Below are 26,833 nucleotides of genomic sequence, written 5' to 3'. Positions count from 1 at the left end.
CATTGTAATAACTGAGCACTGGACCGAACAGAGGGACAGACAGACACAGACAGACAGACAGACAAACATATTGACGGAAATACTGATAATAAGGGTAGATCAAATTTTTTTTTTTTGACTGGATCGACTCCCCAATAAATGAATGATTAAAGGTGGGACGTACAGTGCCTATAGAAAATCTACACTCCCTTTCAAATTTTTCACCTTTTGTTGCCTTATAGCCTGGAATTAAATTGCATTAAATCAGACTTTTTCATCTCCATTTACACATTGTAACCCACAATTTCCAAGCGAAAAACAAATTCTACAAATTACAGAAAATTAATAAAAAATACAAAACTAGAATATCTTGGTTGGATAAGTGTCCACCCCCTTATAATAGCAATTGTAAATTATCTCAGGTGTAACCAATCACCTTAAAAACCACACACCAAGTTAATTGGACTCCACCTGTTTTAAATTGTCGTGATTCTGATTATTTCAGAATAAAATCGGCTGTTCCTGTAGGTTTCCTCTGCTGGGTAGTGCATTTCACAGCAAAGACTCAACCATGAGATCCAAAAAGCTTTCAAAAGACCTCCGGGATAAATTTGCGGAAAGGGGAAAGGGACAGATCAGGGCATGTGTATAAAAATATTTCAAAGGCCTTGAATATCCCTTGGAGCACAGTCAAGACAATCATGAAGAAGTGAAAGGTGTATGGTACCACTAAAACCCTGCCTAGATCAGGCCATCCCTCCAAACTGACTGACCAAGCAAGGAGGAGATTGATCAGAGAGGCCATCAAGAGACCAATGGCAACTTTGAAAGCTACATGTCTTTATGGAAAAGAATGGTCACTGTGAACACGTGATAACAATATCCCAAGCACACCACAATTATGGCCTGTTCGGTGGGGTGGCAAGAAATAACCCATTACTCAAAAAAGCCCACTTTGAGTCCCGTTTGAGGTATGCAAAATAAAACATTCTGCAGTTTCTGAAGCCATGTGGCAAAAAGTTTTGTGGTCTGATAAAACCAATGTGTGGAACCTTTTGGCCTAAATGCAAAACGTTACATTTGGCACAAACCCAACACAGCACATCACCCAAAGAACACTATTCCTACTGTGAAGCATGGTGGTGGAAGCATTATGTTATGGGGATGTTTCTCATCAGCAGGGACTGGGGCTCTTGTCACGATAGATGTGAAAATGGATGCAACAAAATACAGAAAAATCCTTGAGGAAAGCCTGCTGCGCTCTGCAAGGGAGTTGAAATTGGGATGGAAGTTCACCTTTCAGCATGACAACGACCTGAAGCACACAGCCAAAGTTACACTAGAGTGGCTAAGGAACAAAAAGATAAATGTCCTTGAGTGGCCCCGTCAGAGTCCCATCCAAAATCCAATCGAAAATCTGTGGCATGACTTGAAGAACGCTGTCCATCAACACTCCCCACACAACTTGACTGAGCTCTTGAACAGTTTTGTACAAAAGAATGGGCAAAAATTGCCCAATCATTGTGTGCAAAGTTGGAAGAGAACTATCCCAACACATTTGTTTTTCACTTGGAAGTTGTGGGTTACGATATCTCACTATAATTCACCGTCCGTCCATCCGTCTGTTCCCAGGTGCCGCAAAAATGGCTGAACCGATCACAACCATTTATTTGGGTGTGTAATCCTGGGACCCCTTGGAGTAAAATAGAGATAAATATAATAACATGACCCCCTTGATGGCTCCTGAAGGGAGCGGGTGCTTCTAGTGTAAATAAAGGTGGGAAAAGTCTGATGTAATGCAATTTAATTCCAGGATATAAGGCAACAAAAGGTGAAAATTTTGAAATGGAGTGTGGACTTTCTACAGGCAGTGTTGGTATCGGTAATGGTAATGCGTAGGCCTATATGAATAAATAAATAATTGAAAGTTGCGAGTTTGATAGTGGAGATGATAAAGTGTATATAAATAATGGTACTCAAAAACAAAACAATCCTGTACTATTCCTTCCTGTAATTTTATTTTTTAATCTCCGAAATTTGCAAATATATTCGTTTGTCCCACGACTCTTGGCTCTGATCGTAAAATCATGTGACGTGCCTCATGGCCAGGTATCATTGCTCACATTTGCCGAATATAAGAAATGCAAGCAGTCATCTTGGAGTAGAGGCTTCGGATCAAAGTTTCCCAACCGGTGGTACGAGTACGTATGCAATTTCCTTGTGGTGGACGACGGAAAAAACAACTTGGAAAGTTTGCATCTTATACTATAGTCCTTGGTGATGATGAAAATATCGATTACAGTACTGTAATTGGTTCACGAGTCAGGAAGTGATCACTATATTCGTTATGGGTGTGTCTGTCTGTCTGTCTGTCTGTTCTGAGCATAGCTCTGTGGGTTTTGATCCGATCCTGATAAAATTTGGGTGGGAGGTTTGTATCATGATCTAGTTGTGCTTTCCTGAGAATGGGCGAGCTGCGCCCATTATGGGTGGAGCCACGCCCCAAAAACATGTGTTTTTAGGGGGTAGCCGGTTTCAAGTTCCATCTTCTCCGAGGGGGTTTGTCGAATCTGGCAGGGGTTTCGGTATTTGGTTAGCCCAATGGCACCTGCATAGCCTCACAGAGCTCGATTTTTTTATTTTCGTCCCAAGGTCAAGGTCACAAGGTCACGAACTCAGAAAATCTCAAAAAAATCAATAAACTGAGCATCGAGCTCCTCGGGTTTTCAACTATTTCGAATGAAAGTTGATATGCAAGTAGTGCTCTTCGAGTACTACAACTTTCATCATTTACGTTTTTCCCGATTCCTGCCAGTTTGCCCGTGGCGTCCCCTCGAAGGTCAAAAAATAAAAAAAAGGCGAACCGTGTACATTCTCGTGAACCATTGCCATCTCCAGACTTGTTATTATTCTTTTCTTATTCCTACTTTTTATACACTTCTTTAATTCCAACTTTGAGGGACTATGGTACTGTTATTACCTCTGCCACTGAAGGTGGACGTAGGTTATGTTTTCACCCTTGGTCCTGTCTCAATGGTCCTGTCCTGTCTCAATGAGCAGGATATCTCAAAATATTAGAGAGAGATTCGAACGAAACTCGGTTGACCGGTTGGGTAGGTGACAAGAACAAGCCGATTAGATTGTGAAGATCTGGATGCAGATCCGGCCTTATCAGTGGGATACCAAATGTAAACTGTTCAGCCTGGCGGAGGTATGCGCTCTACCGAGTGACATTCTAGTTCTCTTATTTTATACAGAGGTACTGACTAACTTTGTTATTCTTTTAAGGTGCAACCATTCAGCACATAAACGAAACTACTCTGCGCACATGTCAACGACGAAAGGATGAGTTGAACTCCCGGAGTGTGTGACTTGCAACAAAACCCCGACGATGGAATCTTTGATGCTGAGTCTTTTGGAACGCCATTTGGACCGTGTGCATCCTGAACACCCAAACAAACATCTTGACTTCTTCCAGAGGAAGGAAAGTGTGCTGACGACGATTCCACTTGATTCTGGTGGAAAACTTCAACAACAACAAAAAAAATCACAGGCTGCTGTTGAAAGCATCATACGTGGTGGCGCTTCGCATTGCAAAAGAAAAGTAAACCTCATAAAACTGGGGAAATATTCATCCTACTCTGTACAAAGGATACCCTTCGAATCAAGGTGGGTGAAGAGAGCGCTAAAAATGCTCAACACTATTTCTTCGTGTGATAACACAATCGGGAGACAAATTGGTGTTACGTCCCAGGATATTTGTGAACAAGTTGTAGCCGAAATAAAGTCATGCCCAACTGGGTTCTCTGAACAGATGAGTTAACCGACGTCTCCAAGTGCGCACAATTACTTGTCTTTGTCCGATATGTTGGCGAATATTAATTCAAGGATGAGTTTCTGCTTTGCCGTTATCTCGAAACCACAACAAAGGGTGAAGATGTCTTCGAGGAGGTATCTTCTTTCTTTACCACCCTGGATTATTGTGGTCTGAAGTCAAAGGATGTACAACTGATGGCCCCCCAGCAATGCTATGCCGGAGATCCAGCCAGCTTCCAAGTTCGAGTCAAAGGGGAAATTCTCGAGCTCCTGATTCACGCATGTTACACTGTGTCGCATCAGACTCTACCGAAATAATTAAAAGGTGTTCCATCCACTGTGACGAGTATGGTAAACAAAATTAAATCACATGCTTTGAACGTCAGGCTCTTTCACAAACTCTGCGAGGATTTAGATTCTGTTCACGAATGGCTCACATTTCATGCTGAAGTTCACCAGCTATCTTGTGGCGATGCTGTGAGATGTGTGTTCGACCTTCGGATGGAGATGGGGGAATTTTTCAATCGTGATGATGGGACCAAGAAGAAGAAGAAGAATAAGGGAGTAGATTTTGTTACCAGAATGGATGATCCAGAGTGGGAAATATATCTTGGGTATCTTGTTGATATATTTTCTCATCTTAGTGCTCTCAACCAGTCACGGCATGGAAGCGATGTCACAGTCCTTGGGATCATTGACAAGCTGAATGCTTTTTTTAAATGGAAACTCGCACTCTGGAACACAAAGATTGGACGTGGTGATTTCAAAATGTTCGAAAGTCTGACTCACGTCACAAGTGAACCGTGGAAATGGTGAGAGATTGCCAGGATTCTTGAAAATTCTCATTCAAAGCCATCTCATTGAATTGAACAAAGAGTTTGCATCCCGCTTCCCTGATTTTCTGAATTGAACGCAAAGATAGCTTGAAACTCATTTTGATGTGATGACGTGATAGAGCTACCTGGGATGCTTCTGGGACAGCGTGCAACCACATCTCGGATGCTTATGGGCAGCGTGAAATGTCCAGGATTCTCTCATTGATCTCGAAAATGGTTCTACAGCTTGGGATATCTTTGAAGAGAAGTCTGACAGATTTCTGCTGATATATGCTGAATCAATACCATGCGGGTGCAAGATTGGCAGTTTGTGCCCTGATGGTGTTTTCATCGACGTGGCTATGCGAGACCGGATTATCATCCCCCTTCATGATGAAATCTTAACTTCAAGCAAGACTGCAACTTGAAGATGACCTTCAATGGGTCCTATCGAAAACTAGTCCTCACATTGATGATCTGTTTGGTAATAAACAGGCTCAGTGTTTACATTAAGATGAAAATTAGCAATATGGTACAAGACACATTTTTGAAATAATAATGGATGATATGCCTGGTGTTGGCTTAATGGTTATGATGGCAGGCTTGGGATCCTAAGGTCCTGAGTTCAAATCTTACTCAGCTGTTGCATTAATCCCAGGTGGGGTTAACTCAGTCTGTCATCCTTTTGAGGTTGGCAAAATGAGTACCAGCTTGCTGGGATGCTGCTGGGAGGCAGAGTTCCACCATCAAGGGCATTAATCAGCCAGCTAGGTTTTTTTTAATTGAAATCCAGTAGTGACATGGTATTTCTCCTGGGATTAGCCTGATTTTCTTTGAGCAATGAAATCAAAATGCCAAATACTATTGCTTTCAGCTGGATTTAAATCCACAAGTTCCAGTTTGTACTGCTTTTCGGTAAGTTTGGGGCAGGGGAGAAGGAAGTACAGGGAAGGAAGGAACAATATTTCTGTTATATTTGAATATGTAATAAATAGATGGCACCTTAAGAAACATTAGCTTAGGCCTGGCTATTTTTTGTAAAATATGGCAAAGATTGCACGACACCAAGGAAATCTCGTCGCGTTTTTCTCCCACTTATTGGTAATGATTCAGAGCAAATATGGACAACCAAAGTGCTGGAACTGCTGCAGGATGAATAACCATTATCATAACCAAATTGACATCACATGATCCTCTGGAGGACAGGTAAAACAACTGCTTATATATTTGTTGCATCTCTTTAGTTATGTCCATGAGGTTGGATTATGTTGTGAATAATAATACAGACGAACTAATACTACTACTACTCCTACAAGAAACTTATGTCTATCTGAGATTTCCTGCACCCTAAGCGCAAGCTTCTAAAGCTTTTCCAACAAAAGTACTACTACTACTACCATTACTACGACTACTACTACTACTCCTACTATTACTAGTATTACTATAACTACTAGCTTAACAGTTCCAATTATTCCCACGATTGTGTGGGGTTAGCCTGGGAATGTTTATTGCTCAAGTTTTACACAAGCCGGCTAGCTAGGTTGGACGTTTGATTGAAGGTGACAGGAACTTGGAATTTGTTCAGGGCATCAGCAATTACTCATCTCCTCTTTGTGAAGGACACCATGTAATCTTTAATGTCGACCAACTAATGCCCAGTTTAACAACTATCCAGTGGATGGCACAGACATGGATTTATCACCTTTCCTGTGAAGCAATAGTTTATAGTCAGGTCAGGAATGACACCCAGAGAAGACAATGCGAATACCTCTCGGGCTTCAGCTATCTTGCCAGTTCTTATGACTAATGCCATACGTATGTCATCCAAATATAAATAAACAATAATAATAACAAAAAACTATATATATATATATATATATTAATGTGCAAAAGTTTAAATTATTATTTTGTGTTGCTATTCCCAATTTAACATTTGTGGGAAGCTAAAAGTGTGCAATATCGGTCGATAATAATTCATATTTCTGTGAAAATAAATTAATACCACAGTTACCTTCAAGTATATAAAATACATTTTGAAATTGCAAAAGTTTATGTTATTATGTGCCAGTAATGTCCACTTACCACGAATAAAATATGCAAGAAAAAGTTTGTGGATTTTTGTACAATAAATATCCATAAATTATTAAAGTTGGGGGTCCATGGGTGGATGGCAATGATTTCTGCTCACAAAACCTGCATGTAGCTGTAGCACGGGGGCCGCGAATGAAGTAGAAACGGAACACATGTACAAACCCGTGAATGACTAGGTTTCATGGATTGTGTCAGGGTTTTCCAGTATCTATATGTATATGTGTGTATATATATATATATATATATATATATATATATATATATATATATATATATATATATATATATATATATGTATATGTGTGTATATATATATATATATATATATATATATATATATATATATATATATATATATTTCTTTATATATGCTGTACTTCCCATTGCAGCATTGCTTGCAAAAAGTTTTTTAAAGATTTATATTACAAATTTTTATGCTTCTGCTGACGAAGTTGCCGTTGGCATTATGGTTTGGGGTTATCCATCCACACGTATCCATCCATGCTAATTTTCTCTGTTTTCTCTGCAACCACTTATCCGATTGACACAAAATTTCCCCCATAGGTGCGACTACTCATGTGGAATGTTTCTATGACAATTAGGATGTCATAGGTCACATGGTGTGGTAGCCATGTTGGAAAAAAGGAAAAACTTTGGACCTCTGCATCTCAGAATGAAACTTGACACAGGTGAAGTACTCCCCATGGGAAACAAGTGTGATTTTTTTGATGATGTCATAGTTGGCTTCATTATGACATCATAATTGCATACGTCAAATGCTTTATGTGATCAGTATGAAAATTTTTGAGGGTCATCTAGGGATACATTTTATATGGGGAAAAGTGATGAAGGCATCATTCACATGGTTCGACAGCCATATTGTTTTTAACATAAAAATCTTCAAAAATCTTCTTCTTAGAAATGGCTGAACAAATTTTGGTGAATCTTTACAGCTATGATCACCTATCCATGAGGAACAAAGTTATCTGACTCTGACATCATAAGTCACATGGTTTGGTCGCCATATTGGATTTACCCTCAAACCTTTAGAAACCATCTTCTACAGAACAGCTTGACAGATTGAGGGGAAACTTCACTCACTTTTTCCCCAAGCCTTGCAGTTATCAGAGTGTTTACAAATAATTAATAGGTAACATGGTCTGGCAGCCATATTGGATTTAACGAACATTTTAAAAAAATTGCTTCTCTTGAGCCACTTCATCAATCAACATGAAACATCACAGTTATGATCTGATAGTCATGGGGAATACGTGTTTACATTTGAACCTTATTGGACTCATGGTCTGGCAACCACAATTATTAAATAATTTGATTCTGTGTTTAGGGACTTAAATCAAACTTGGGTCAAGTATGTATCCTGATTAATGATGTAATAATGTGGGTGTACGCATATGTGGCGATATCACAATGACGAAGAGTGCTCTTCTAGTTTTGTTTTTATTTAAACAAAAAAAAAAAATTCAAAGCACTTCTCTATATACAGCATTTTTGGTTTTGTTGAATCAATCTTTTGGAACTGTAAACCAAATATTTTGTGGATGACAAAGGTGGGAAGCAAAAACATGTCGTTGCCCATGTGCGAAAACTGGATTACATGGGAACACTCTTTGCAAAGTTTGATCTAGAGCCTTATTACCCTCTGCCCCCAAAGGTGGAACCTCTGCCCACACATTAGGTTTTTGACAAGAACGAATTGATTCAGTTTTGGTGACGATCCGAATCCGGATCTGGATCTGATAATTTTTTTTAATGATTCTTCACCATTGAGAGATAGGGCTAAACCGATATATCACACGATATCTCAAAAAGTTGGGGACTGATTCGTACGAAACTTGATAGACAGGTTTGGTGTGTGACAAGAACGAATTGATTCGATTTTGATGAAGATCCAAATCTGGATCGGGATACGAGATTTATTTAATTTTTAAAGTGATTCTTCACCATTGAGAGATAGGGCTAAAAACGATATATTTATTGGGCCTGATATATTCTGTTGGATCAGGCATTGCGTGGCGGAGGTATGTGCTCTACTGAGTGCCCTTCTTGATTGTTTATTTAGTTATTGATATTCTAAATGCAAGCTGTTCTGGGAACTGCTGTCGTTGCCAAAGAAATGAAAAGAACTCACCAGTGGGCTGTGTTGCAATGCCAGGAATTCGCACAGTTTTGTGTGATCTTGCAATTGTTGCCTGCAGTAGTTGTTCGTTGATGACATGCTGCACCAAGAGCCGTCTGTGTTCTTATCTATTGCAGAGGACATTCTTAGGATGAGGTTGCTTTGTAACATGGTGAGCATTCCTGGCTTCAGCCAAAGTCAATGAGTAGGCAGCCTTGAGACTTCAAGTGAGTTTAGGTACTCGATTGGGATTGCTACTTCATTTTTATCATCCACAATAGTATCTGCATATGAACAAACCCACTCTTTTCCAGGAAATTTTGCGACAAAAGCATTATTGATCTCTTCAACAACAGAGTTGTGAGGCGCGATAATTTGCCCTCCATTAGAGCCTGATCCCAGGTATAGTGGCATGGACGGTCACAGTAAAGTTGCTTCTTGGCTTCTGGGTGAAGCTGTAGAGTCAAACTATGCTGTCAGCTGTGTTGTTGAAGGTAGTCCAGTGTCTATATTTGCCTCTTGCCCAGGGACAAAATTAATTTGTTGCCAATTTTGAAGATGCAATGTAAGTGTGTGTGTGTGTGTGTGTGTGTGTGTGTGTGTGTGTGTGTGTGTGTGTGTATGTGTGTGTTTGTGTGTGTGTGTAATTATTGTTCTTTCTATTTCAGTGCAGATCAAAAAAATGCATTGGATGTTCAAACTCTATCAAGGTAAGTCACACTGTTCATATTCCTTTTCATTTCCTCTTTTTCCATACATGAAGAGACTGCGGATCAAATCACAATGGAAACAAAGGAACATTTTCTTGGGGTTAATGTGTTTGTGTTCCCATATCTGAACCCTTGGCTCATGTTGTTAAAGAAGAGAGGTTCTTTAATTACATGAGTTCAAATCCCACATACGACGTAATTGTTCATTGTCTACCAATGTCTTCGTAGTTCACATTCAAGGGTACAGATGTTTATATTAATATCTTTGTCTCCCATTTGATGTATGCATGATATCGTCCATTATAGATAATCTTTATATCAACATAAGTAATAATAAGCTTTTTAACTCTCCAATTGCTCTTGTTTACAAGATTGACATCAACTCTGTCATCGTCCTATAATGAGTACTTCAACCGCCAGTGGCATATGGATGTGAGGTGAAATGTCAAATTTTCACTGCTGTTGTTGTGTGCCTCAACCTCATCATCCAGGTATGCATTTGATGACTACTTGGTGAATATTCACAGTCCATTCAAATGTTTAGTTTATGTTTTAGTTGAATCGCAATCCAATACATCTCTCTGGGAACCCGAGTCTACAACTGCACGGATCAGGTTAATGGGATAAAGTAAGTTAATGTATACACTACATAATATAGTGGGGTTACATACATGACAAGTCAAATTGATTCTTCCTTAAGCTTTGTTCAGAACTTGCGTGCCATCAAACAAGATGTCACATGACACAAGGTCCTCTCTTAAGGTGTAATTAAGGAATAACTCCATCTGATAATGATTTTGTTCTCATTCACAGACTGCTCTAAATCCACACAGAAAAGCTGAAGCACTCGGATATGGGAATCTGAGATCCCAGAAGCGAATGCTCTTGTGCCAATGATATAAATACAACAGCATCACACATCCCAATCACGTGTGACATCCCAGCACAAGACAGCTCTGTAGAATCAGAGGAAACATGGTGCTGAGCCATGATATTTTATATTTTATCCACACTGATCCAGGATGGTTTCAGATCATATGGGATCAGATCAGAAACCAGGGAGAATGTTTCTCTTCGGTCTCGTGGAATGGAGAATGTACATATAAAGTTTTGTACAATCCTCAATTTGACATCGAGTTTGTGCACGACAAACAACCAGGAAGTAATTATGGTTCAGTCAATCCGATGTATAAACAATCAATGGCCTATGATTGAATTGGCATCAGTCGGAATTGGAACACACAACCCATTAGGAATATCTAGACCTGTACAACATGTACCTGGACAGTCAGGCTGTAAGAATGCACTGGGCTCACCTACATCAACTCAAGAAATCCGAAAAGATAAAACTTCTTCCTCAATCCCGAAAAAACAGGGATGTTCTAATCCTGACAGCCATCTGGTATCACTAGTCTCATAAAATGTAATCGAACAAGGCAACATGTCTTTGTTCGTTGAGATCGCGAGAGATTTCAATCAAAACTTATGGAAAAGATCAGTGGTAAGTTCTCCAAGGAGATCCCGTATACCCGTAAAGATACCAGGGCCAATGATTACTCCTTCCCAAACTACCTCTGCCATTAGCTCTCCAGGGAGAAAATCTCACATACCTGTAAAGATAACAAGGGTGGTGATGACTCCTGCAACTATCTCCACTAAAAGAGCACCGAAGAGAAAATATCATATAACCCCGATGATACTGAAGTGGCACTGAATCTTCACAAAATGACCACCAAACCATCTACCAAAAACCCTTAAACAGATCACTGGAAAGCCAAGGCCCTATTTTTTTTCTAGATGAGGAAGGCTCAAGGAAGAGCAAAGTTAATTTGACTGTTGGGACAGTTGGACAGAACGGGAAGGGAATAAACAAAAGGACGAGAAAGAGAAGAAGACGAAACCATTCAGGAGAGAATGATTAAAATTCACAGAAGACTGAAATCAGCAAGTAAGAGGGTTGGATTTGGAATTGTTCACGGAGGTGAAAAGATCGTGGAAGAATATACCTCAACTGCCTGGAATAGACTCCAGAATGAAGAACTCGTCTTGCTCCAGGAGTTGAATTCCAGAGAAAAGTCCCCGAGTTGACAAGAAATGTTTTGATTTCAAAAAAAGTTTGACTGAACTACACAATTGGTTATTAATTTGAGAAAGTTCCATCTGAGAATCATTCAGCGATGGAACTCTGACCTCGAACAACAGGTCATAATGATTGGAGTGTCATGCTTAGGTATGTTTGGGCACCTAATCCGAACTTGAACCCAACCCCTAACCTAGTTCCTTCGAATAACAGCCCCATACCCGTCACTTTCTTTATGGAAAACTCTCTCCAGCATGTGAGGTTCTCTCTTCAGGTGGAGAAACGTCTTACAATCTTTCCTTACTTTCCAGGTAGTTCCAATCATTGACTCCATACTGCTAACATTGAAATCCCATCATCAAAACTTCTTACTTTCCTGTCTTTTCTTTTCCAGATATTTATTTGAAGGCTGCCGTGATGCAGGCTGGTGGTTTTCAAAGAAATATCTCCTCAATGTGACTTCCACTTTCCCCTCTCAAATGTCTGACAATCTTGCTGACTCCCATAATGGACTTCATTCTGCTGACGTTAAACTCCAATCATGAAAACTTCTTACTTTCCTGTCTTTTCTTTTCCAGATATTTATTTGAGGGCTGCCATGATGCAGGCTGGTGGTCTTCAGAGAAATATCAACTCAATGTGACCTTCCCAAATATCTGACAATCTTGCCATTCTTTCCAGGTGACCCCAATAAATGACTCAACTGCTACTAACATGGAATTCATATATGCTCTGCTTTTTCTGTTAGTTTAGATATATTTATTTGAGGGCAACCATAATGCAGGCTGGTGGCTTTCAGATAAATTTCTCCTCAGTGCGACCCCCCTTTCCCCTTCCCCACCAACTTCATCTTCCCAAGTAAAAGCTTAAGGTTCGCCTTGGATCTTCCTCCCATTTTTCTGTTATAGGTAGCATCATCTTCCAGAGTCTGTTTTCTTGTGCTCTTCCCACCAGGTCTTCAAGTTTGCTGCCATCCACAACCTTCACATTTAGTTTGGGAAAGGTTTTGGGTTCAGTGTTTCGGAGTTTTTCCGCCCTCTCATACCTGCGATTTCCCAATCATTGTGTTGTAGTTCAGTCAGCTGTCAGTCACGGCTCAAGGCAATTAAGCCTTTGCCACTCCTGTGTGAAGCGGAGCCATCGCCATGAAATATAAAACACACAGGAAAGAGCGCTCCGTGCTGAGGTTCGGCGGTGATGGTTATGGTTTAACCCTCAACCAGGCAAAGATATCCAGGGAGTTAAGCAGCATGGTAAGGTCTACATGGCAGTTGTATACTTCATCCAAGTATGGGGTGGATCATGTCACCAAGGTGATGGTCTAAGGTGATGGTCACTAAGGTGATGGTGACCTTAGTGGGGATGGTCACCCTTCAGCAGGGATTGACAACTCAAATAACAAAAAAAGACGTTTTTCCAAATTTAGTCAAAAACGCAATGGGCCGTCAGCTGAATGTCATAAAGGTGGCTAAATATGAGATTCGTTCCAGACCTCATGGATCTACCTGTTTTTGTCATGTTTTATTAGCCAATGATATGCCTGGCACTGTATTAAAAGTTCTCTACGAGATACTGTGCCAACTAGTGTCAATATGACCTCAAAGTTGACACTTTGAGGTGAAAAAGTACTATTTTTTTGTTCCTGAGGACATGTTTGTCCCTATAACTTTTGTACCAAGGATCTCAGATAACTCAAATTTATACCAGAGCCCCACAGCACGACTATTCCTAAAAAATATATCACCGTGAATATTAAAGATGGGCTTTTGATGACAACTTGAAAATGCCATTTTTCGTTTAAAAGGGGGCAAAAATGAACTGATGTAGCATGTTTACGGTGCATAAATTTCCAAACACTATTCCATGGGCTCTGGTAATTGTGTAAACATCAAACGTCGGCAATTACTCTCGATTTTATAATTTTCCAGCACCCCAGATATCTGGTGAGGTTACAGCAGACCATTAAAAAAGATGCCATCTCATGCAAAAAGAGGTCTTTTACGGGGTTGTGTTCAAAGCCCCACACCTTTCCATTCAGGGTTACCAAATATTCATCAGCATTGCACATCGATACGTACTCTTGATTGCATCAACTATGGGCAAGTGGGAACTGCTACAGGTGATCATTAAAGATTCTATGTCTGGAGCAGTTCCAAGATTTTATGGAAATGGTGGATGACTTCAGGAAGATAGCATTCTGGGATATTTATTATAAAGCAGGAGTGTTTGTCTGTCTGTTCCCAAAGTAATCCCTCAGTTTTGGAGCTAGTTTCGTCAAACCTTTTGTGGAACGTTTTGGGGTCCCATCCAGTGCCTAAAGTGGGTGGGAGATTTCATATATACCTCAATAGAATTATGATTTTGAGTTTTGATCCATACGAAGCTGTTCTCTATCCGATGTAACATCAGAACGGCGTTTATATTCGTTTCCCTCAGGAATGGTTGTAACATTGTATTTTGTTATATTGATGGTATCGTATTAATTTGTGATTGGAATGATGCTGTTTGGAATGAAAATATCGAGAGATTGAGTGTAAAGGAGAAGGAAATAATGTGAGGGTTTCCACCCATGACATTTGCGGATTCGGCATTTGTATTGACATCATAGAAACATTACACACCTTACTTTAGTTGGGGTCAGTTGAAATTACGTTTTGAAATCAGATTTAATACTGTTACCACAATAAACAATGTACATCTAACACAGACATTGTATTTTTAACAATCCTTGTATCCTCTGTTCCGTCGCAGAATCCTTAATAGGAATTGCATACCAGCCCTGCCCTCTTGGGAAAGCAGCCATGGTAACCAGATTATTACCTCACTAGCAGGGTATTCAGCATTAATTTTTTTATCAGCAGTAATTTTTTTGCACAAGTCCTTCACGAACCGGCTGCCGATGCCGGACGTTCGACTGAAGGTGTCACAGGAATGTGGAATTTATTGGTTCATGGTTTGGCATTTGCAGTTTCCACATTGTGTGTTTCTTTATGGACTCCCTCCCATGCATAGCACAGGTACCTCACTAGTACAGTATACAATGTCTTCCCCCCAACCCACATGCCACCATCTCCAAGCCTCCTCATGCCATCGTATAAACCTCCAAACAACAACTCACAACAAGAAAAAAAGCAATCAGAGATTGCAAACCCTCACCAAGACTTCTTTTAAGTGGTGTATTTTTTATAGGTTTTCGGGTAAATCCAATATGGCTGCCAAACCATGTGACCAATGACATCATATGTGTGAACCTTTTGTTCATCATGGACAGGCAGTCATACATGTAAAGTTTTGCCTCGATCTGTTCAGCCATTTCAGAGAAGAAGATTTTTGAAGGTTAAAAAAAAAACAATATGGCTGTCAAATCACGTGACTGATGATGTCATTAATTTTTTTTTCTGTGGACCATTTTACCCCGTGATGACCCTCAAAATTTTTCATACTGATCAGATGTAGCATTCTACATATGCAATTATGACATCATAAAGAGGGCACTATGATGTCATAAAAAATCACACTCATTCCCCACGAGGAGTACTTGCGATGTATCAAGTTGCAATTTTTTCCTTGGTGTGGTTTCAGAGATACAGAGGTCCAAAGTTTTTCTGTTTTCCAATATGGCTGCCACACCACGTGACCTATGACATGAAATTATCAACAAAATATTCTGCATGAGAAGTTGCATCAATGGTGAAAATTTTGTGTAAATCTGATTTTGCCTAAAGTCTAAATCTGGTTGCGGAGAAAAACACGAAAGTTCTGTGCGGACAGACAAACAAACAGACAGGCACACAAACAAACAAACAAGAAGAAGACATCATGCAGAGCATGATACTTGCAAAATCCATAAAAAAATTTGACCTCAAAAATAATTGGTGGTTGAATTCAATGACCAAATTTGCAACTCCTCTTTAAATTTCTAGTCAATCAGATGAAAATTGACAATTTTAGAAATTTGGCGTATGTTGACCTTTTGGCCAATGTTGATCTCAAAAATAATTGGTGGTTGAATTCAGTGACGTGATGTGCGAATCCTCTTCAAATTTCAAGTCAATGAGACGAAAATTGAGGATTTTAGAAATACCTCCTTAATTGTTGACCTTGGACCTATGTTGACCTTTTGTTCAATGTTGACCTAAAAAATAATTGGCTGGTTGAATTCAATCACATGAAATTTAAATCCTCTTTAAATTTCAAGTCAATCGGATTAAAAGTTAGGATTTTAGAAATATCACCTTTATTGTTGACCTTGGGACTATGTTGAACTTTTGGTTCATGTTGACCACAAGAATAATTGGCTGGTTGAATTCAGTTTCCTGAAATATAAATCCTCTTCAAATTTCAAGTCAATCGGATGAAAATTGACAATTTGAGAAATTCGGCCTATGTTGACCTTTTGATTTATGTTGACCTTAAAAAAAAAATCACCTCGTTGAATTGTGCGCCCTGAAATGTAAATCCTCTTCAAATTTCAAGTCAATCGGATGAAGTGACAATTTTAGAATTTCGGCCTATGTTGACCTTTTGGCCTATGTGGACCAAAAACAAATGGGTGGTTTAATTCAGTGACCCGATATGAAAAACCTTTTCAGATTTCATGTCAATCAGATGAAAATTGAAGATTTTAAAAATCTCACCCAAGTTGTTGACCTTTGGCCTATGTTGACCTTTTGGTCTATCTTGACCTAAAAAAAATACTTGGCTAGTTGAATTCAGTGATCTGAAATATAAATCCCCTTCAAATTTCAATTCAATTGGATGAAAATTGAGGATTTTAGAAATACCATCTTCGTTGTTGACCTTGGGCCTATGTTGACCTTTTGATCGATGTTGACCACAAAAATAATTGGCTGGTTGAATTCATTGACGTGAGTAGGGTGAATATACTGGTTCTGGCTCACTTTTCCCCATGTAAATGAATGGGGGATTTTCAGCGATTCATATTTTTTTCCCTAAAAATAAACCCCCTTTTTATCCCAAGGTATATTTATTTGTCTCCCCTTTTAACCTGGGGACACTTTTTTTTTTCAAATAATCCATGCAATAAGATAAAGATTTGTTCAAGTACTAAAGTGGTAATGTGATTTGTTAAAGGTGATTCGAAAGAAATATCTGAAACGTCTAAGCCTCGGGACACTCTTTATCAAACAACCGATGCATATTGTTTAGCTCACTCATTGAACCTATAAAGATTTGTTCATTCTCAAATTCCTTCAATAGTTTAATTTTCTTTGCACAATAATCCCCATCTAAAATATTGAAAAACAAAACATTTGAATCTTTATATTTTTTAAGATACCCCTTTTGTGCCATTACGAAATGATAAACTTCTCTTAATGATCTCATCTGGCCACCGCCCGAGTTGCAAATCATTTTTGTGCATAAACCACGCCATAAAAAAACTTTTGTTTCAAATGTTTTCAGTTCGTGCCATGAAAATGAGGAAGTGTTTTTTTTGACACGGTCGTGCTGTGAAAATGAGGAAGTGTTTTTGGACAGTCATGCTGTGAAAAAAATAGGAACTATTCTGTGAGACAAGGCCTCGTGTTTCTATTTTATCTCAGGACACGAACAGGCTTTTAAACATGTTTAATTAAAACCAATTTAGGGTATTTTAAGTATGTTTTAAAAATGATTCATACAATTTGAGAATATATCGCCCAGTTATTTTCCAAGCTGTCTCGCCCGAAGCGTCATTTCCTGTGGCCACGCCCAATGATTAAGCAATCTCCTCATCGTTGCCTTATAAGTGATTCGCCAGACAAAGTTTCTGCCAGACGGGATTTTCATTTTTACAACTGAGACATGAGCGATCTTTCTTCCGCGAACAAAACAGCTCAACACAAAGTTGGTAAGCCTGTGTATAGGTTCCTCTTTGAACGATGAAGCAATTGATTATAAATTAAATCGTGATAATTCTGATATTTTTTTTTTCTTGGCAGGTCCTTGGAAGAAGAGCAGTTTACATATCACGACGAGGTGCATGAAATTAATGCTCTTATTGAAGAGGTCAATCATCTTAGAAGAGAATTGAAAAACATTTTTAATGACTGACACGACGTCTTATCACGGCCTCTGATCTTTTTGCCATCTTGTACCAATGGTAAAAAAACTGAGACATGGACTCACTCTCTTCCGATGAAGATAACAGCTCACTACAAAGTTGGTAAGTTTGTGTATGGTTTCCTCTTTGAACGATGAAGCAATTGATTATAAATTAAATCGTGATAATGCGAAAATATATATATTTTTTCCTGGCAGGTCCTTGGAAGAAGTGGAGTTTACATATCACGATGAGGTGCATCAAATAAATGCTCTTATTGAAGAGGTCAATGATTTTAGAAGAGAATTGAAAAACATTTATAATGAGTGGTACGAAGTTTTATCACGGCCTCTGATCTCGAATGAATTAAACCAATGGTGAGACGTGTGTGTGTGTGTGTGTGTGTGTGTGTGTGTGTGTGTGTGTGTGTGTGTGTGTGTGTGTGTGTGTGTCTTTCCCTGTCTGTTTGTCTCTCTCTATCTCTCCCTGTCTGTCTCTGTATCTCTCTCTGTCTGTCTTTCTACCTACCTCTCTCTGTCTGTCTCTCCATCTATACCCTTGACTCATTATTTTTTTTTTTTCAGCTCGATCACACAACATCAGCTGTTGAAGCAATCTGGTACAACACATGATTTTCTGGAGGTAAATGTTTCTGAATTATTATTCAGTTATTTGTTTATTTATTCTTTTATTAATATCACTCTCTCTTTGGAATGTCGCCTTATGTTGGTTGCATCATTAGTTTGGACGCGGTTTTACCAGTACACTGGAATTCATTTTATTGGCCTTGGAAGGATGACAGGCTGAGTCGGCCTCCTGGTGTGTTAATTCAGTGGTCAACGAGGCTTGAACTTAGAACCAACACCAGGCTTACTCATATTACCATGTAATTATCTTTATAAAACCTAATTATTATCCACTTTTTGTTTCAAAACAGAATATGGTGTCTGAGTTTCGACATCACAAGACATCTGAAGAAGATTGCTGGGAAAGATTATACATTCTCGCAAATGAATATTTAATATTTTCAATTTTGATTAATTATATTTGTTTTGTTTACAATTACTTGATTTTGAATTTCAAAAAGAGAATCAAGACATGAAGGAGAGGGGGGGGGGGGGGGGGGAGGGGATAGGTGTGCTCCCCCAATGACCCATCACCCCCTCATCCCACCCCTCCCCTCCCCATGTGTGTGTGTGTGGGGAAGGGTGAGAGGGATGAGGGAGGTGGTGGGTAAAAGGTGGGGGCGCACAGGGGGGATGAGGAGGGTGGGGCTTGTGTGGGTGGGGTTTATGTGGGCGGGGCTTGTGTGGGCGGGGCGTGTGTGGGCGGGGCTTGTGTGGGTGGGGTTTATGTGGGCGGGGCTTCGGTGGGGACTTGTGTGGGCGGGGCGTGTGTGGGCGGGGCTTGTGGGAGGGCGTTTATGTGGGTGGGGCTTGTGTGGGCGGGGCTTCGATGGGGTTTATGTGGGTGGGCTTCGGTGGGGTTTGTGGGAGGGCATTTATGTGGGTGGGGCTTGTGTGGGCGGGGCTTCGGTGGGGTTTATGTGGGTGGGCTTCCGTGGGGCTTGTGTGGGCAGGGTTTATGTGGGTGGAGCTTGTGTGGGAGGGGTTTATGTGGACAGGGTTTATGTGGGCAGGGTTTATGTGGGTGGGGCTTGTGTGGGCAGGGTTTATGTGGGAGGGGTGAATGTGGATGAGGCTTATGTGGATGAGGTTTGTGTGGATAAATGGATGAGTGGATCGGGGGATGTGTGGTGCTTGTGGGGCTGGTTGGAAAATCTTTTCATTAAATAACCCTTGTGTGTGGGGAACTAATTAACTAATCACTAATTATGTGAATATGATGGATATGGGTGGAGCTTGTGTGGGGTGGAGTTTTTGTGTGGAGCTTGTGTGGGGTGGAGTTTTTGTGTGGAGCTTGTGTGGGGTGGAGTTTTTGTGTGGAGCTTGTGTGGGGTGGAGTTTTTGTGTGGAGCTTGTGGGGGGTGGGGTTTATGTGGGTGGGTTTTGTGTGGGTGGAGTCAAAAAGGGGCGGAGTAAAAAAATTTCAACTTATCTTTGTCTTTTGTAATTCCTGTGAATAAAATGAACCTAAAATCTCTTCCCCTTCCAAATCATATATTTTATAAGTCCAAGGAACCGTATCTATTACATCAACAATTTTAAAAAGTTCGTTCATCCATCGTTTAATATAACCCTTTTCAAAATGAGATTTCCACCTATATATTCTTACGATATCACCAACTTTGAACTTAGGTTTTCTGACATTAATCTCTTTTTCATATTTTAATTTTGTAAATGTTTCTGATGGTTTCATATTTGTTGACGTGTGAACCGTGTCATTATACTTATCCACAATATCCTGAATAAAAGATGACCATTGTTGTGAACCAAGTTGTGTGAATTTTTTATATAATCTCTCTTTTAAGGTACGATTAAAACGTTCAACAACAACTGCCTTCCCTTCATTAAAGGTACTGTATAATGTAATACTGTTATTTTTTAGGAAATTCATAAATGTCTTGTTATAAAACTCTCTACCCTCATCAGTCCACAATTTTTTAGGTTTTCTCTTACTTTTATTAAATATCTGTTGAAAGGCTAACATAAGAGTATTACCTGTTTTGTTTTTTAATGGTACAACCCATGCGTATCTACTCCTCAAATCAATAACGGTTAAAGCATACTTGTACCCCTTATCATTATTGAGTTCAATCAAATCAGCAGACCAGATATAATCTACTTCCTTGGAATAAACTTTCCTTCTCTGAAACTTTGTGAATATTGGTTTATGTAATTCATCAGCTAATTGCTCTTCAGTCTTAATGACATCATTAGAACCTATAAGTTTTTTGAATTTCCAAGTCCAAGTTTCAATTTAGCACTGATCATCTTCTTCACAATGAACCAATCAACATTTTCTCTCAAGGTTGGATTTGTATCAGAGACAAATTATACAACATTTCTCTATCGACTTCATGCTTTTCTTCCAACGTTGTGGTATTCCCATAATCAATATCGTGTCTCATGCACACTTCATCAACTCTATTGATGGGTTTACTCCATGATTTAGGATTGTCTACCTCATCTAATCTTTTATCCAAGTTTGTGCCTGGACCACAGAAAGAATACCCTGGAAGATGTAATTCCCCTGGTATTCCAGTAGTTGTAAATTTACTTCCTGATAAAAACTTTTGTATATCTCCTCCTCGTTTGTGTTTGGAGATAAATTGATTTTTTTTTTGAACCACACACCGAACATATACCTTTTTGTATAACCCTGTTATTTTTACTTTTAATATATGAAATATTTTTAGTATGTTTTCTTTTTACATTTGAGACAATAACTCATTTATTTATGTGAAAAATTCCTGCAGAGTGCAAAAACCTTTTTAGTTTCCAACATGCACATTTGAATCTTAATTTTTAAAACATAAAGAATCCTTAGAAATGCCTTCACTCTCTCCTCCATTTATTTAAGAAAAAAAATAAAAATGAAAAACTTGAATTAAAATGAATATCTTGTCGATGTCAATAGTCTTGTAGAAAATATTTCAAACAGACTTGTCAATTCTTTGTTTTCCTCCTCGGTGGGTTGAGTTATTTTCTGTAATACCACCAATCTTTTTTTAATCTCACTGGTTTCCATATTTTGATATTTATTTTGTCTCGCTCTTTCCTCCCTCTCCTCCCTCTCCTTCTCCCTCTTCTCTTTTTCCTCCTTCTCTTTTTTCTCCCTCTCCTCCTTCTCTCTCTTCTCCTTTTCCTCCTTCTCTTTCTTCTCCCTCTCCTCCTTCTCTCTCTTCTCCTTTTCCTCCTCTTCCCTCTCTTCTTCAACTCCTTCCTCATCCCTTATTATCCTTGAATCGCTTACACCCCATAGAATATCATACATATATTCATCAGGATTTCTTGTTATTCCTGTATCCAAAATAATTTTTTTTTACAACAGGAAACCAATAAAATTTCTTTTGAATTTGTAAAAGAGCCTTACCTTTTCTTAACTTTATAATTTTTTCATTATTTAACATTCTAATTAAATCTAAAGTTGTAGGTTTCTCAACATCAGCATAATGCCAATCTTTTATTGAAAATACCTCATTCTTATGTTGTAGAACATATTTATTAAAATACCGAATACCCTTTTCTTGAAGGTATGCTTGGACACAGAAATGATAATTTTCTTGAAGCCTTCTTGCTGTCATTTATGTATTAGAAATATATGTTAGAATAATATTATGGCACGAAACACCTCCCCATCTTCCCATAGTTAAATCATTTTGTATTTCCTTACTTATTATATATAATCCTGTTTTTTCTGTTTTCATGATATAAACAAGGGCAAAACCATTATTATATTTACCCTTATTAAATTCTTTTATTTGTTCTTTAGTAATCGTGGCCCCACAAAACTCATTCTCAATACCAAGTGGATAATATTCTTCCTTACGAGACTGACTTAATTGTTCCAGGTCTTCGAGGTTAATTTTAAATGACCAATTATACCCTAAATCATTCATATCATACCCCCATTGTTCTATTCTCATACAAACGATACGCCCTTCTTTATAAAAATTTATTTTAATTCGAACTGTGAATTCTGTATGACCTGGAGATAATATCAACACTTCTGTATCTTTGGAATACACGGCCGTTTTATTTAAAGATATATATATATATATATATATATATATATATATATATATATATATATATTGTGATGAATCGCTTAATCTCACCAAGTCATTCGCGTCAGTCGGGCTTGGATAATTTTTTAATTTATAAGCATTTTTCATGTTAATATTTTTGGTTATATTATATTTATGTCATTCAGCCTGTGCCTTTGTGTAATAATTTGATAAATCAATATCCAGTTCTTGAGATACACCAAAGATAGAACCATCTTTACCAACATAAGTCATTTATATTAGATTAAAAATAATATCATAAAAATTTTTTTTGTTGTTGAGTTGAAATAACACATATAGACATAATTGACTACAACACTTGGAATTTAATTCTTGGACTTGAAATGTTTGATAAACACCATTCTGTAAGAATTTTATGACTTCAACAGGTGGTGGAAGACCAAAACTAACAAAATAATATTTGTCTTGACTATTAAAAATACAAACCCAATGAGAACCGTTCCCATTATTATCTTCTAAGTTCATAATAATATTCTTTGTATGTTTCGGCACATTTGTTAATTCATCTCATACAAATAACCACATGATGAATTTTTAATTTCTTACAATATTTGACAAGTTGTAAATTTGATGTTGTATTCTTTCCAAATTCTTTAAACCACTCATCAATGCTCATTTATTTATTAGAAAGATATAATCCATTACCTCTTTTCGTTAATTTTACACCTGCTTGTGCTATAGAAGAAAGCATATCTCCAACTAACAATCTCGCTTTATCAGGCAGACCTTCAAGTTTTTCAGCAAAATCTACAATTACACCACTTCCACTAATTTGTTTCTCCAACTCTTTGTTATGTCTTTCCAATTCTTTTTGAGCCTGGAGTTGAGCCTTCCTTTCGTTGGCAGTTTTCACCGCTGTTGAAATACCACCCGTCAATGCTCCATCCGCACTTAAACCAGCAAATAAAGGAATTAGAAATGGGAGAAATCCTCCACTCGTCTCTCTTATTGAATATTTTTTCAACATTGGTTTTGTCATTTTAATTTTAAGTGAGCCAGTGTCATTCAAGATTTTAACCTGTTCTCTTGTGAGCAAAACATCAATTCTTACTGCTCCTTTTCTCTGAATTGTATTAACGTTAATCGTACAAGGCTTTTGATTTTGAACACAAGATGATAGTTTATGAAGATTGATTTGATTAACATATACCCCAGTTGGTACTTTGCCACTCATTTATTTAACAAAAAATTATGTGAGACTAATCATCACACCATTATCTGTATTAATCTGTAATTCTGTTTCTTCCAAAAGCAAACAATATGTATCAACTTCTTCACTCTCTCCTCTTTCAATGTATAGGGAAGTATCCACTCGATTAGACTTTATAGTTTCCTTTTGAGCGCTCAGGTCAAACGCATAGATTGTAAACAAACTTTTAAATGCTGTCATATCCAAAATAGGTTCTTTATTTCCATTACTTTCACACACCTTTTGGTAAGACTTGTATGCTTCAGCAAAATCATTTTTTCCCAATTAATTTCCAATCTATCTCGTGGATAAAATGTTCCATCTAGAGAAACGCGAAGTTGTTTCACCTTAGCATTATCACTCAATGCATTATTCTTATCAGTCGCAGTATCACCATCTGGCTTTTTAAAAATGATCCACAGATATCGTGGCTTTCCTTCCAGAACACCCAAATTCCACGTGTAAGTAGTTTGGTTGAGTTTAACGTGTTGACATCTTCTTTTGAGGTATGATACACTGAGTGGTTTCTTTGAGTTAAGTCTTCTATTCAACATCTCTTCTGTTTTAAGATTAGGAGTATATTCACTGATATACCAACTCATTTCCTCAATTACAAATTTATTCTGTTCACCAAAAGCACTACCAACACCAAAAAGCAATCTATTTTCATTATCATTCCTTTGTAGTTGAAATCTAATTTTAAGACCATACAGAACTTTATCATGATCACAAAATCCAAATATACCTTTAAGAGGAACTGCCACAGTAAAACTATTTTCTGCTTTTGTATCATCATTATACATTCCTTTCCTTTGAGTATATCCAGGGTCTGTGTTTGTTCCCGTTGACATATCAGGAATAAAACCTTCGACAGACCCCTTTCCCATTCTATCACTGAATGTATAGAGTGTAAATTTCATCATTTCAGATACAGCAGAGACATAATCAACCGCTTCAACTTCTTGTGTTCCAATATACAAACGCACACTATCAAACATTTTCCAGAAGAAATCATTTACAAGTGTAGCATTTGTGTTATTCCCAGCTTTAGTGAATTTAAATTTACACAACAAGAAACTTTCGGAGAGATTCAAATAGGTTTGTTGATTATTGATTTCAAAACTTTTTGTACCATTCGTATTCCAGTCTGTTCCAGTTATTGCATTTACCTTGAAGTAATCTTCTTTTTTAGTGGAGTTTGAGATAATAATAGTATCATCCAAATCATAGATACTATCAATTGCTTCCATACTTGTATTTATTTAGGAAAAAACAGATGTTAAAACTTTTGAAACCCTGATCCAAGTATTCGAATTATTTTCTGTCGTTCTTGGGGGGACAACTGAGTTTTGCCTTTTTTAATTTCTGTTATTGCTTGTAATTTATGAGATTCCTTCTGGGCATCTTTTATGCTCTTTACAGCACCTGCTACATTTCCCACAGCAGAAGCAGTTGAACCAATTACATCTTTATGTTTTAGAATAGTTTAACCAATACCCATGAGAGTATCAATTATCCCATCTCCTCTAAATTGATGTCCAACACCCCTTTGTCTCTTAGGTTTATAGTATCCTCTACCAAGATACATACCTTCACCCTTGTAGTATGGGGAAAGGAACATCCCATCCCCTGTAATTATTTTATATTTTCCCAACTCGTGTTTCCTCACAATAACCATCGTATTTATTTATTGGAAAACTTCACGTAGGTGAATTCTGATGGATATAACTTCTCCATTAAAAGAAATCATACGATTATCTTGGTCGGTTATCCTAAAATTTACTCTGTGTATGGTTTTTCCTGACACAGGGAGATAAACCAAATGTTTGGGTTCCACATTGAATTTATAACCAATTGGGGTTGAGTATGCGCTGAATGAAAATATTGTATTTGTTTTTTTTCCATCATTATAAGCACCATCAATCAAATCACAGTGAATTAACACCTAATTTATTCCTGAGGATATTTGAATGACATTATCACTGTAAAACGTCCCATTAGTTTCAATCTTTTTTGAGGAGAAACCCAATAACTCTCTAAATGAATTATCAATTGTGAAATCAACCTTGTAGTTATTTTTAACTTTAATCGTTGATTTTGAAGTATGTTTTTGAATGTCTATAACAATATTTTTTGGTTCATCACCCTGTTCTTTCATAAGACGAGCAATTTCGGAAGATATTTGAGAAATCTCATATGCTCCGGGCGAGACTGTTATCGTTTTGTATCCACTTCCGGGATTATAACTAAACTTGTCATTTTTATCAGTTATATTAAATAAGGTATTATAAGTTTCCATGGACAATAAAGATGCCTCATATTCTTTTGTTGGGTCAAGTTGTAGTGGGTATGGGAATGAAGATGTGTGGTCGCTTGTTGTGTAATTAAAACTCAGGAATGTGCTTCTCATCTTATTTAATATGAGATAAAATGTCTTTATATTGAGATTTATTAATTATTTTCATGTCCATCAACTGGTCTAAAATGGCTGATGCTTCATTAAAACAATTGTTATTTCCAGCATTCTTACTACCTAACAACAATAACAGTCTATTAACAGATGGGTCATTTGGAAGAAAACTAATACCTGAACCAAGGATACTTAAAGCCTGAATAATGTGTTTCTCCTTCTCATTTTTCCTACTTTTACTAGAAATACTAACCCTATAATTTAGAGTGTTCAGCAGATCAATATATACTCTATCATCATTATTTTTCATATCCAATGGTTTATCAATATACTTTGATTCATCCCTCACAGTTGAACCTTGTCTTCCATCTTTTGTGAGAAGAAACATTAATCTCGGAGTTAGTTTAACAGGGGGTTGAGCAGAACCCAAGAACCTTAATTCATCATTAAATATCAATACCTTTTCTTGAACAAGATGAAATATTGCTGGTTGTTCTGTTGGAATGAGTCCTGCTTTGGTTTTTGAATCCGCTGAATATTCATTGTTTTGAAGAGCATTCACAATATAATCAGGGGGTCGATTAATCTCTTCCAGTTGTTGAAATAAACCTTCATCATCATATACCTTTAATTCTCCTAAATGCTCTAATTCTTCCTCCGTCATTTGATCAAAATCTTTTAACATTTGAAGTTTTTTAGGAGTATATTCTACTGTGGGAACTGTGGAAACATTTTTCATTTTTTCATGGGAAGTTTTTAAAAGTGGTTTAAAAAATTTCTCTTGTTTTCTTTCAAATGCTTCTTCGCCCGTTAGTTTCTGTCTGCGTTTCTTCTTTATGTCTTCCTGCTGTT

General features: G+C 37.8%; 1 protein-coding gene and 1 long non-coding RNA gene across 10 annotated transcripts in view; one reads left to right on the top strand and one right to left on the bottom strand.

The window, feature by feature from the left end:
- The window catches only part of LOC147013064 (netrin-G1-like), a 247,762-nt gene that overhangs the window by 15,473 nt on the left and 205,456 nt on the right, over nucleotides 1-26,833 (bottom strand). For 5 of the 9 annotated variants that reach the window (XM_085854571.1, XM_085854567.1, XM_085854566.1 and 2 more), the window contains one exon: nucleotides 8,851-8,966. The exons of the other annotated variants lie outside the window; for them this stretch is intronic. In XM_085854571.1, coding sequence (XP_085710697.1) covers nucleotides 8,851-8,966 — 116 coding nt within the window. The remainder of the gene's footprint in view (nucleotides 1-8,850; nucleotides 8,967-26,833) is intronic. 9 annotated transcript variants of the gene reach the window in all.
- On the top strand, nucleotides 16,511-18,774 carry LOC147013065 (uncharacterized). The gene is made up of 4 exons (XR_015051181.1): nucleotides 16,511-17,794; nucleotides 17,890-18,048; nucleotides 18,256-18,313; nucleotides 18,609-18,774. It is a non-coding gene; the product is annotated as an uncharacterized LOC147013065 (long non-coding RNA).

Source organism: Eptatretus burgeri, chromosome 14 (assembly GCF_056783735.1).
Source record: "Eptatretus burgeri isolate ZD-2024b chromosome 14, Ebu_testis_v1, whole genome shotgun sequence".
Classification (NCBI taxonomy): Eukaryota; Metazoa; Chordata; class Myxini; order Myxiniformes; family Myxinidae; genus Eptatretus; species Eptatretus burgeri.
This window is presented reverse-complemented; position numbering and strand designations above follow the sequence as displayed.